The sequence below is a fragment of the Rana temporaria genome, chromosome 10, assembly GCF_905171775.1.
Source record: "Rana temporaria chromosome 10, aRanTem1.1, whole genome shotgun sequence".
In the NCBI taxonomy this organism is placed as follows: Eukaryota; Metazoa; Chordata; class Amphibia; order Anura; family Ranidae; genus Rana; species Rana temporaria.
The window spans coordinates 126,837,924-126,851,032 of record NC_053498.1 but is presented as its reverse complement, the minus strand read 5'-3'; the positions used below and the strand labels follow the sequence as shown (position 1 = coordinate 126,851,032).

The window sequence follows — 13,109 nt, the reverse complement described above, 5'->3', positions numbered from 1 at the left end:
TTGAGGAAATTGGGGATGAGGTGATTGAAGTTTACTCTCCCCATCCTATAATGAAAAATTAAACCCAGAAATAAGATGACCAGTTTCTGCCGGCAGTTAGTTGGCATCCTTCTGGTCCCATGAATCGCCGTCCTTTGTGCTGAGCCGTCACTCTCCAAGCCTTGTGTTGGGCCTCGTGAAATTCCAAGACCTTGTTAAATAAATCACATGGCCATATAGCAGTCGCACCAGGATTTATGCAGTCGGTTTGTACGCACGAATGATCGGTGCGCCAAGGTCAGAGCTGTTGGTTAGCAGGAGTCATGTCAATTAATGATTTATTGAGTGCGAACAGTCACGGTTTTCTGACTATGACTGCAAACAGAGGAAGCCGTTAATTTTAAATTAATTTCTATGCATGTGACCATCTTCACTGTATTGAGCAAAGATTTATACACTCGCCAAGAAAGCTGCGTCTTAACAGAAATGACATAGGTGTGTCACCCTGCTACCCCCGTTTGAATAAAAAAAGGTTCAATAATAACAATCTGATATCTGAGAATTTTTGAAACCCAAAAAAAGCAAGACATTTGTATCCTCCTGTAAGGTGGATAGAAAAATTAATACATATTGTAAATTAGATCAAACTCCCTAGTTCTAAAAAAAATATCAAAACGTTGGGACATTATGAACGGTCAGAGCAATCTGACAAAGTTGAAAAATGATTATGTTTTATTTACATATAGATAAAAAATTCGCCACTGGGTCTAACTAGCTAACCAGAGGATATATCCAGGAATATAATCACAAAATATATATATATATATATATATATATATATATATATATATATATATATATATATATATATATATATATATATATATATATATATATATATATTCTCTCATTTTGAATAAATAATTATATAAATCGAATTGTACTGTATATAAATTCTGCGTGGGCAGAGAAGAACCAGTGAGGGGGAAAAATAAAAATATAACATATCGAGGACCATTATGCTGGCTCTTCAAGCTGAACAAAGTTTTGGCCTTAATAGGCTTCTGTGTGATAAATATATTGTGTAATTTTGATCTTCCCAGCAACAACTTATCAGACACGATTTTCCGTGGACAAATGTTGGATGGCAGGCTTTAAAATTTTCCACGAACAATGGTCTGTTGGGTCTGTTGTCGAATTTTCCCATTCTGTGTACACAAGTCCAAAGTACAAACAGGCATGCTCAAAAGCAATGCTCACCAAACACAACATTAGCATAAGGTGCCCAAAGGGTGGCGCTAAAGAGCTGAAAAACCACGTAGTTTCACGTTTGTTGGCTGACAATTGTGTGCCGTTTGTATGCAATACAATTTCCTGGCCAACGCCCTTCGGACAAAAGTCCTACGCTTTTGTCTGCGTAAAATTGGTTTGTGTGTATGAGGCTTTAGGGTGACTTATTGCCTTTAGGAGGGGACCCTGAAATGACTTTGTGATGCTATCTTTACAATAAATATGTGAAATGTGTTTTTTGGGGTTCTGGTGACTTTATCTTCTTGTCTAGTTGGCTCCATCCTAGGCTGGCCATAGATGGAGTGAATTTCTTTCCTGCAACCACAGAATGTGTTAACGGGTATCCCTCTCGGCAGGGGGACGCAGAGAAACTGTCCCGCTGGGAGAACACAGTGATTATTGCTAGTGGCAATACCAGCTGCTTGGAATAATCGCATGTAAAATCCGGCAGGCTGGTTGTACCAAAGTTGATCGTTCAACTTGGGTACGTTCTGTCCTGCTGAACCGACCAAGATTTGAACCGTCTATGGCTGGCTTTAGCAATCGTTTTGATATTATTAATAATAATATTAATAAATAATATTTATTATTATTATTATAATACAGGATTTATTGAGCGCCAACAGTTTGCGCAACGCTTAACAAAATAAAGGCAGACATTACAATTTACATTACAATTTGGAACAAGAGGAATCAGAGGGCCCTGCTCTTTGTAGCTAACAATCTCCCCGATTATTGATCAAGCACTATGGGAAGTGCGGATTCTATTTGGATTTTATATAGTGTGATCTAAATCCCCATGTTGATGACTTTGCTTTTTATTTGCAGTGGGTGACTTTGTAAGCGATGTTCTCCTGGTTCCTGAGAAGTGCAAGTTCTTCCACAAGGAGCAGATGGACCTGTGCGAGAAGGAACAGTACTGGCAGAGCGTGGCTCGAAAGGTAACCAATTGAGTAGAATAGAATACTGATCTTCCGGTTATCGGCAAAGTACAGGAGTGTTTAGGGGTAAGGAGGATCCTTGGAAAAACAAATCTGATCTCTCACAAAGATCTAATATAGAGTGCTAGAAGGTGTTCTGGACTGTTTGGATTTGCAAAGGAAACAGTAAATTGGAATTCAGAAGTATTGCAGGTGTAATATATGATTTACTCTATTGATAGTTTTATATAACATTATTGACCTTCAAACAAACGAGGAACATCAGTCTCCAATATATACAAGCTGCCATATTCGGCACAGATATATGCCAAAGGTCTGTCTTGTCTTTTTGGATGTGGCAGAGACATGTGGTACCTCTGCACACGTTAGGGGGGCTTACGTGCACGCACATAGCTGGTGTTTGGGACTTTGATACCTGTGGTCATGCCAGTGTTTAGAAAATCTATTCAGTGACCTTTGCTTTAATGCATAGCCAGTTCAGAGATGACATATTTTAGGTTAGATATCTGTTCCATAATGGTTTGACACTCTAACCTTGGCTCCCCCCAGGCCTGTGTGACTGAGGTCATGATCCTCCATAGTTACGGAATGCTGCTTCCATGTGGCGCCGGCCAGTTCCGCGGCACAGAGTATGTCTGCTGTCCCCATGCCAAGAAACTGGCAGAGCCTCTGTCTAAAGAAGAGGAGGAAGATGATGAGGAGGAAGATGAAGATGAGGATGACTATGAAGCCTACAAGAGGTTAGTTTTTATAGTGTCTTGTAATTCAATTTCCTTTTTTAAATTGCTGTGTCGCGGATGATGAAATGACTTTCCACGTTTTGTGCCTCATACCGCAGAAATCTTCTAATTTTTTTTTTTTTTTTTTGTTTCCTAGTGAATTCCCCACTGAAGCTGACGTAGAAGACTTCACAGTCGCAGTGGAGGATGAAGAGGAAGAGGTGGAGAATGAAGATGAGGCTGTAGAAGATCGTGATTATTATTATGACAATTACAAGGATGAGGACGAATATAACGATGAGACACCCACAGAAGTCATCAATGGGCGGACAATATCTGATAAAGAGATCATTACCGATGTGAAAGGTAAGGTGCACACTGGTGGCTGACCAGGTTGGCTCTCATTGTGCAGGAAAAGTTTGTGGATATCGTCGTGTTGTCTTCCCAACATTTTTTGGACTTTATGAACGGCTTTAAAAGGGCAGACAGAACAAAAGGACCAGTCACCAGTGTAGCTTGTTGTCTACCTGCAGCTGACTCACCGTGCGAGATGGCCATCTTGGTAGAAGCAAGGTTTTGTCGGAGCAACCCCCGCTTCCCCCAGTGGCTGATCTGATGATTGCAGGTCCTTGGGTACAGATTCCTCTGTAGGCACCACAGTAGGGAGATCACCAAATCGCACTGTAGATCAGAGATCAGCAGCCAGTGGCAGCAGTACCTCAGATGATCTCGCACTACAGATATACAGCTAAGAGGCTATAGAACAGTGCTTAGGCACAGGAAGTGTACTCCTCTTTTTTCCTATAAAAAAATAAATAAATTCCACTTGTTTTTTAGGCTACTGTTTAGGCACAATAAGGCATTTCTGGACGCTAACCTATGAGACAGCCAAACTTCAGTTTAAGTGCGCGCACACTTTAAAACGTCAGAGCATACAGGTGAAAAATATTTAAGAATTTTCACCTTCTTTTAAGGGGACCTTCATCCTACTCCCCTTTCAATTTTTTTTCTATTCCCCTGCTTCCCTCCAGGTGATCGCACATTTTGAATACTCCAAGCCCTCAGATCCAGCATTGTCCTGCTTGACAGCCTTTTGTCAACAGACACTGCTTGGTCCCCCGCTGCCATCTTACTTTTTATGTCATTGAGAGGTCTGAGGGCTCTTTCTGGATCATCTGGCGGGGCCTGGCGATGACCTGCCACTAGGCCCTCCCCCCTCCTTTTTTTTCTTAAAGTTTAAAGGCCTTAGTGCATATGTGATGTGCATATACTGAGAGGCCTATCGAGCGTTGTGCATGTCGGTTGCCTAGGCTTGGGGTAGGCAACCTCGGCACTCCAGCTGTGGTGAAACTACAAATCCAATCATGCCTCTAGGAGTCATGCCTGTGATTGTCAGGGTCCTGCAATGTCTCATGGGACTTGTAGTTTCACCACAGCTGGAGGGCCAAGTTTGCCTACCCCTGGCCTAGGCGAAAGACATGCATGGAGGGTAAGGTCGCGCTCTTTATAAAAACAGAAGGGCAATAAAAACAAAAACACTGCCCTATTCTTTTTACAGGAAGGCAGGAGCTTTAAAGCAGAGTCCCGCCGGGAAAAAAAAGTCAGCAGCTACAAAATACTTAAGCTGCTGACTTTTAATATATGTACACTTACCTGTCCTGGGTGCCTGCAATGTCCTCACCCGAAGCCCATCTGTCGTCGCCCAGCGGCTCCTGGGTGGAGGCGCCTCCATGTTCAGTAGGGGAATCAAGAAGTGAAGCCTTGTGGCTTCAGAGCCTGGATCCCTACTGCGCATGTGCGAGTCGTGCTGCGCGTCCTCACTGGTCCCTGCACTCTTCTGGGACCTGTGTGTCTCCTAGAAGACAGAGGGGGGGCCGGGACATGGTGTAGGTCGCCACGGAATCTGTGGCAATCTATCACCGGAAGTGGGAGCAAATTATTACGCAGGTATCTGTTCCCCCATGAAAGGTGCCAAATGTGACACCAGAGGGGGGAGGAACCGGAACTTCCATTTTTGGGTGGGACTCGGCTTTAAATATAGGATGAAGTTCCACTTTAAAGAATGGATACAGGTGTGCTAGTTTTGACATGAAAGACTAAATCAAACTGTGTGCTGATCTGTCATAACAAGGTTAAGGGAATGTGCTTGTGTTCCAACATTGTTCATTGACATTCCCCATGGTAGGTGCTGATTTAATAAAGACTGGTGTAAAGAAAGCTGGAACCAGATTGGGCCAGTGTTCCAGAGCAACCTTTTGAGGGTTGGTCCACTCAGTTTTGGTACATGCAGTTCAGTCTGATCATTAGTTAGTTGGGAGGTTGGAGGTTTGATGCGCCTCCTGACCCCATGACGTTCACCTTGCACTGTTTGTGACCCATCTCCTCACAGCTGTCTGCTCTCAAGAAGCCACAACTGGGCCCTGCCGCGCCATGTTTCCTCGCTGGTACTTCATCCCTGAACAGCAAAGGTGTGTCAAGTTTATATATGGCGGCTGCGGTGGCAACAGGAACAATTTTGAGACGAAGGAATATTGCATGGCAGTTTGCAAAGTCATGAGTAAGTCATGGGGGGCCCCTGGCCTCCTATCCCTGGAACCTGGTTCACCAGGTTGATTATGGTGACACCAGCCTTTCTTTTTAACCTTCTTCACCCCCAAAGTCATCCATCTTAACATCCATCTAATTGCTCCATAAAAGAGGACCGTGTTCTCTGTGCACGGTGGAGTGATCTGTCCTGTGGACAGAGCAATATTCAGGTTGGGTCCATCCTGTGTCCCGTTGGCACCTAATCTGAATGTTGGTCCGTTCTCAGCAGCTGCTCCTTTTTTTATTTTTCAGGTGTGCTTAACATGCTTTTTGGCTAGTGTGGCCCTTAACACAGTTGCTGGTGCTCCTTGTACATGGAATAAAAGGGTTAAAGACTCCAACATGTAGTGCAGTGTCCTTGTTGCTGCCCATTTATTGCGTCTGTTTCTCCTCCCTATTTGCTTTCTGTTTGTGGCTTAATCTTCATAGAATCCTAAACTTGCTTTCCTCTGATCTGCAGCTGGGATTGTTCAGTCTATTCCTAGAAGGGTTTGCATTCCCACAAGATGTGTAGATATGATCTGGCAAATTGGTGGCAACACCAGTAAATCTCAGATTGGATTCAATGGCTTTTTCTAGATCCACTGCAAGGTTCTGGATTGGTTCTTTTGCTCATCTGGCAGAGACCAATGTGCAAGGCAGGTACAAGACGTGAGGCCCAGCTGGAAAGGCAGGAGCCTGGTAAACAAGCTACGAGGGCAAAGGAGGATTTTTGGACTCCAATCTGAATTTATATTTGCCATTGGCTAGCAGATAAAGAATGTCATTTTCAAGAAATCGCTCTTTGTTTACATGTGCAAAATGGATGTGAATGGGAGTGATATCGTAATTATCAATTGCCTGCTGCACTTGCAGGGTTATAATGAGGGAAATTTCAGGGTCCTGCATACCTTCTTTTTTTTTTTTTTTTTCACTTTGGGAGTGAGGATGAGCTCCGGCGTGTTCGCAAACCCCATGTGCAGAGCCCGCCAGGAAGTCGGCACGGTGCTGCGCTAATCTCAGCCAGCGAGACTTTGTCCCGATGCGCGGCTGCAGAGATCGGGAAATGTTAACTGCCTGTGATTAGCGCAGCGTAGTGCCGACTTCCTGGTGGGCTTTGCGAACATGCCGGAGCTCATCCTTATTTGGGAGTATCTCGCCAAAACGAATATCTTGTTGCAGGGGATGCCAGAAATCTGACTTGTATCTTAGCACAGACTTCTGGTAAAATTAGTAAGCCAATCACACTAGCAAGAAATTACATTTCGGGGGGAGTTCTGTACACCAACTGTGTGCAGTAAAACTTCCAGGTAGCCATATTACATTGCATTTTGCATTTTAGATTGCAAGTAATTTATGATTTTTTTTTTACAATATAAAGACAAATGCGCTGTAACAAAAGCATATCACAAAGGTTTCTGATAACAAAACGATAAAATAAATAAACCTATAAAACCGTACCAAATCCGTTATAGCATTTCACAGACTGAAAAGCATCAATGACCAATAGCCATAAGGCATTTGTGTATATGTACTCACTCATTGGTCATGGTGTCCCCCCTATGGAAACCAGTTGTCAGAGTTAGGGGCAGATCCACAGAGCGAGTACGCCGGCGTACTTTCAAATTACCCGCGTCGTATCTTTGTTTTGAATCCTCAAAACAAGATACAACGGCATCTGGGTTAGATCCGACAGGAGTACGTCTTCGTACGCCTTCGGATCTAAGCTGCAATTCTTCGGCGTCCGCTGGGTGGCGTTCATGTCGTTTTCCGCGTTGACTATGCAAATTAGCTATTTCCTATGATCCACGAACGTACGAGCGGCCGTTGCATTCTTTTACGTCGTTTCTAGTCGGCTTTTTTCGGTGTATAGTTAAAGCTGCTATTCTGTGGCGTATAGTTACACTTGCTATGTTAAGTATGGCCGTCGTTCCCGCGTTTAATTTGAATTATTTTTTTTTTTTTTGCGCAAGTCGTTCGTGAATCGGGATGGACGTAATTCACGTCTATGTTAAAAAAAAATGACGTCCTTGCGACGTCATTTAGCGCAATGCACGGCGGGAAATTTAGGGACGGCGCATGCGCAGTTCGTTCAGCGTGGGGACGCGCTTCATTTAAATGAAACGCACCCCTTAATCACCGATTTGAATTACGCCGCCGTAACTTACGGCGCGAAATCTTTATGGATTCAAACTAAAGCCAGGTAAGGTACGGCGGCGTAGCGTATCTCATATACGATGCGCCGGGGCAGATCTTTGTGGATCTGCCCCTTAGGCCCCGTACACACCATAGAATCCATCCGCAGATAAATCCCAGCAAATGGGTTTCAGCGGATAGATCCTATGGTGTGTACACGCCAGCGGATCTATTTCCGCGGATATATCTCCCCTGGGATGGATTCCAGCAGATCGGATATTTGCTGACATGCACAACAAATCCATCTGCTGGAATCCATCCCAACGGATGGATCCGCTGGTCTGTACAGACTCACCGAATCCATCCGTCCGAAGGGATCCCCCGCATGCGTCGTAATGATTTGACGCATGCGTGGAATTCCTTATATGACAGCGTCGCCGCGTCACAATCGCGGCGACGGCGCGACACGTCATCGCCAGAGGATTTCGGCGCGGATTTCAATGCGATGGTGTGTACACACCATCGCATGAAAATCCGCCGAAATCCACGAGAGGATTTATCCGCGGAAACGGTCCGCTGGACCGTATTCGCGGATAAATTCTATCGTGTGTGTGTATGGGGCCTTAGTATTCACCACATGCAGAGTGTGAAGTTTTTTGCACTTCAAATACTTGACCTCTCCCTTGTCGGCGTAATCCACTTTTGTAATATGAGTTTACGTATAAGGCTAAGTAGAAGGACCTTGTCCATAGTGTGCATTTCCTCTGAAAGCAAATCTTCTGAGATCACCCCCAAAATGGCAAATTTGGGATTTATTGTTGTCACTCAACATGGGGAATTCAAAGTTTTATAAACGCCTTTCCCCAGTAGCGGGGACGTTTGAGTTATCGCCATAACCTATGAATGAGAGACCTGTTGGCTGTATTGCATCTGGGACATGTTGGCGGTGTGGTCTTTTCCCAAGTATAACTTTTCTGCGGGGTGTATTGGGCTTTCTGAACAATGAACAACTGAGCCAGACGCTGGGAGGGCGAGAGATAAACCCTGGTCAACACCTCCAGTGCCTGAGTCCATTCCGCTTCATCCAGAGACTCCAAGTCCTTTTGCCATAAAGTAAAACTATTGATCTGCGTCCGAGCGCTATCGGCCCTGTGTGTAAGGCACAATATCAATCTCCTGTTAACTCCCTTTTTTTGTACAGGATGTAGAAATGGACATGGATAAAGCCATAGAAGGGTTATATTTCAGCTATTGCATTTTACAGAAAAATTCAGATCGGGAAAGTCAATTTTTAATTGCATTCATATACAATATGACTTTTTGTATATGCTGGAATTTTTTATTTGCGATTTTATATGTATGTTTAATTCTTCCCCCCCCCCCCCCCCCCCACGAAAGTGGAGTTGCATTTTTTAAGATAATCTTCCAAATAAATAACTCTGTGTGTGTTCATTACATTACGCCTTAGTTGCCTTTTGATGAAAAGAAACAAAAGTTCCCAGTCCTCTGGATTACATTGGCATTGACGTTGGTGAGAGGCCAGTTCCTCCCGTGTCTGGTGCCGTGACCCCTCACCTGGCTCTCTGCCTGGCTTTGCTGCGACTGATATTCCCGATACACGGGAGTCATTGTGTGCCGTGGAGAAATGTTATGCGATGGGACACGATGTCCAAGCTGTCCTCTCCTGGGACCGTGTATCGTTTTATCAGACCGCACACACAATCTTCAGTTGTCGTGCTTTTCCCATTCCCTAATCTTGCCTTGCAGGAGAGAACACACGGAGGGGGGTGTAGGAGGTAACCAATCGCATACTGGCCATCATTGCTTTGTAACCCAAATTGTGCTACACCACAGTTTAATGCAGGAGTGTCCAAACTTTTTTCAAAGAGGGCCAGATTTGATGAAGTGAACATGCATGAGGGCCGACCATTTTGCCTGACATTCTTTGAGCCATTAAAATTTCGGTCTATAAAAAATGTGTTCGAGAACCAATACACTGCCCGACAAGAATTCTCTTGCCATTCTCTTGGGCAGGTTATTTGGATATACCATATTTATCAGCGTATGATAGGCACCTTCACTTTAAAGCGGAGTTCCGGCCACAATTTCACTTTTTAAATATAAATACCCCTGTAATACACAAGCTTAATGTATTCTAGTAAAGTTAGTCTGTTAACTAAGGTCCGTTTTGTTAGGTTGTTACAGCATTTAGACACTTTATAAAATAGAAATTGACTGGGACAAATGACATTTTTTTAAAACTACTGATGTAATGTTATATTTATGGGTGGAACTCCACTTTAAGAGGGAAGCTTCAAGAGTCGGTGTCCATCAACGCAGCCCATCTGCACCCCCCCCCCCCCTTGCCATCAGTGCAGCCTGTTCCATGCCCGTCGGAGGTGACATTGAGGGAGTGGGACGAGCACCAACACATTACATACAGGAGAATCTGTTTTCTCGGCGGCCTTTTTAATACAAAATCCTGTCTCCTTTGATGGACAGAAGAGTCGTCCAATGGCAGCCCAGGAGACAGGACTTCCAATCACAGAGGCCGCTGTGTAAACAGGAATTTCTCACTGTATGTACGGCACTCGTCCCGGCCCCTCCAAGGCAGCCAGCATATATATCCCAATGAATCCCTGAGCCCCGGGGGCCACAAAAGATATACTTGTCCAAATTACCAGACGGGCCGTTTGAAACCGGAACCTGACTTTGGACATGCCTGGTTTAATGCGTCGGCAAGCCGTAATCTGAAATAAATTGATATGTTTTGTTATATTTTTGAGATCTAGCTGTTTTGGGCATCGGTTTGGTTAGCTTAGCCCGCTGCTATCTCTGTGTATCGTGGGTCTGTGATGTCGTGTTTTTTTTTTTGGGGGGGGGGGGGGGATTTTATACAATAAAGCTAATTTGTTCTGACCTTTTTTGGAGTGCGGTCAGCCTTCCTTCGATATTCTCTGCTACGCCCGGGTCATGAACTGAACTGTCACCCTGTGATTCAGAACCGGGATTTACACGTTTCACATGGGGCAGTCTTTGCTCCTTGATCATGGTCTTGAATTGTGAAGAACCCTAAAACTGAGCATAGAAATTTTATTATATATTTTTTTGAAACCTCTAAGGACAGAAATAAACATAAAATTGCAGGCTAGGGTTGCAGAGTTGTTGTTTTGGCTCGCCATGTAACAATGTTGATATGCATCCAAGGGTTTTTTTCACATGGGTGACTTGGCATATTCAGTGCAATTGTTGTATTTGCTGTGCACTGCTGTCGTTGTGTATATGGCCGTAGGCACAAAAAATAAAAAAATCTTTTTTATTTTCATTTTCATAAACCTGTACTTGTGTTTGTGATGACACCATATACACGAATACAGCAGCACACAGCCATTCATGTTAATAGGAGACTGCACACTGTGCCTAGGTGGAGGAAGTATGTCGGCAATTACCCTTAATGGGCTCAGTCCCTTGTGTGCAAATCCCTTAAAGTGGTTGTAAAGGGAGTAGCTTTTTTATCTTAATGCATCCTATGCATTAAGGTAAAAGGCTTTCTGTGTGTAGCAGCCTCCCCTCAGCCCCACCCCCCACCCTAACGCTTACCTGAGGTCCCTCTTTGTTCAGCGATGTCCACGAGTGTCTCCGCCATCCGAGATTCTCCCCCCTGTTTGCGAGACACAGCTGCAGCGAGATTGGCTGCCGCTGCTGTTAATCAAAGTCAGCTAACCAATCAGGAGAGAGAGGGCGGGGTCAGGTGCCGTGTGTGAAAGGACACAGCTGTGACTCGGCTTGGGTGCCCACATAGCCAGCTGCTTGCTGTGGTGGCACTGAACAGGAGGGAGGAACCAGGATTGCAGAAGAGGGACCCGAGAAGAGGAGGATTCGGGCTGCTCTGTGCAAATCTACTACACAGGGCAGGTAAGTATAACATGTTTGTAAAGTCTTGTTTTTTTCTGATTTTTAAAAACAATCACTTTAACATAGTGTAGTGAGAAACGAGGACTTTCTTGCGCCGAATGACAAATTCTGCAGTGTTGGAGTTGTCCAGTGTGCCTTGTGGATGGTACAGAATGGAGCCCCCCGATCTACAAGATGCCTTCTTGTTCTCCCAACGAAGCACATCCTCCACACTTCAGATCTTGCTGTGTGATTGTTGTGAATGAATGGAAGTTGTGCTTATTTCTTAACCCTCTGCCGCTTTGCTGCCTCTAATGTCCTAATCCACTGTCCGGGTCGGGGATTCATAGATGATGCATAGAACATTACTAACTAATGTCTTTTTTTTTCCAGTCCCTTCCACCTCTGCTCCACCTGATGATGTGGACATCTATCTAGAGACCCCAGCTGATGACAATGAGCACGCTCGCTTCCAGAAAGCCAAAGAGCAGCTTGAGGTGCGACACCGCAACAGGATGGACCGGGTAAGTCCAGGCCGGTGAGCAGGGAAGGCTGTCAAGCCATATAGGTGCAGCTGTGTTCTAATTCTGGACCTCCTCCTATTAGGCCAAGAAAGAGTGGGAGGAAGCTGAGCACCAGGCCAAGAACATGCCAAAAGCTGAGAAACAAACCCTGATGCAGGTAAGTGGCTTTCTATTCCAGAATAGGGGACCAGCATGTATAATTTAACCAGTAAATAGTTAGATAGGCAAGTACTGTATTCACAAAGTACTTGCCTCCTAACTTACGGCGGCGTAGCGTAAATGTGGCCGTCCGTGTACATATCCCAGTGTGCATTGCGGCAAAGTATGCCGCAAGGACGTATTGGTTTCGACGTGGACGTAAATTACGTCCAGCCCTATTCACGGACGACTTACGCAAACGACGTAAAATTTTCAAATTTCAACGCGGGAACGGCGGCCATACTTAACATTGGCTACGCCACCTAGGGGGCATGTTTATCTTTAGGCGGCCTATCTCTTACGGAAACGGCGTATCTTTACTGCGACGGGGGCACGTACGTTCGTGAATAGGCGTATCTAGTGATTTACATATTCTACGCCGAACTCAATGGAAGCGCCACCTAGCGGCCAGCCTAAATATTGCACCCTAAGATACGACGGCGCAAGCCGTCGTATCTTAGATAGGTTTAAGTGTATCTCTGTTTGAGAATACACTTAAACTTAGGACGGCGCAGATTCCGAGTAAGGTCGGCGTATCTACTGATACGCCGGCCTAACTCTTTGTGAATCTAGCTATAAGTGTGTTACATCTGTTTTAGGTGCAAAAAATACCTGTGGATCCTGACAAATCTTGTGCTGCTATGTGCACTCCACTGTGTCAAGGGGTATCAGCCCATTGCATACCACTTAATAATAATAAAAAAAAAAGAGGTATCAGCCCTGTTTAGTTCTACCCATCTAGACCACTAAATGTGGCCAAGCGATAACTGACAAGCTTCAGACTTGTAAACCAGCGTTGAGCAGCTAGTTCAAAGTGCTCATTAACTTATAGTGCTGCAGCATTTTTTTTTAATGGGAAAACG

General features: G+C 44.6%; 1 protein-coding gene across 7 annotated transcripts in view; it reads left to right on the top strand.

Annotated features, from left to right (window-relative positions):
* The window catches only part of APLP2 (amyloid beta precursor like protein 2), a 120,915-nt gene that overhangs the window by 76,462 nt on the left and 31,344 nt on the right, over positions 1–13,109 (top strand). For 4 of the 7 annotated variants that reach the window (XM_040326233.1, XM_040326231.1, XM_040326232.1 and 1 more), the window contains exons 4-9: positions 2,098–2,210; positions 2,760–2,950; positions 3,087–3,295; positions 5,319–5,486; positions 11,918–12,048; positions 12,131–12,205. In XM_040326233.1, coding sequence (XP_040182167.1) covers positions 2,098–2,210; positions 2,760–2,950; positions 3,087–3,295; positions 5,319–5,486; positions 11,918–12,048; positions 12,131–12,205 — 887 coding nt within the window. The remainder of the gene's footprint in view (positions 1–2,097; positions 2,211–2,759; positions 2,951–3,086; positions 3,296–5,318; positions 5,487–11,917; positions 12,049–12,130; positions 12,206–13,109) is intronic. The other 3 variants (XM_040326237.1, XM_040326236.1, XM_040326235.1) reach the window with 1 other exon arrangement.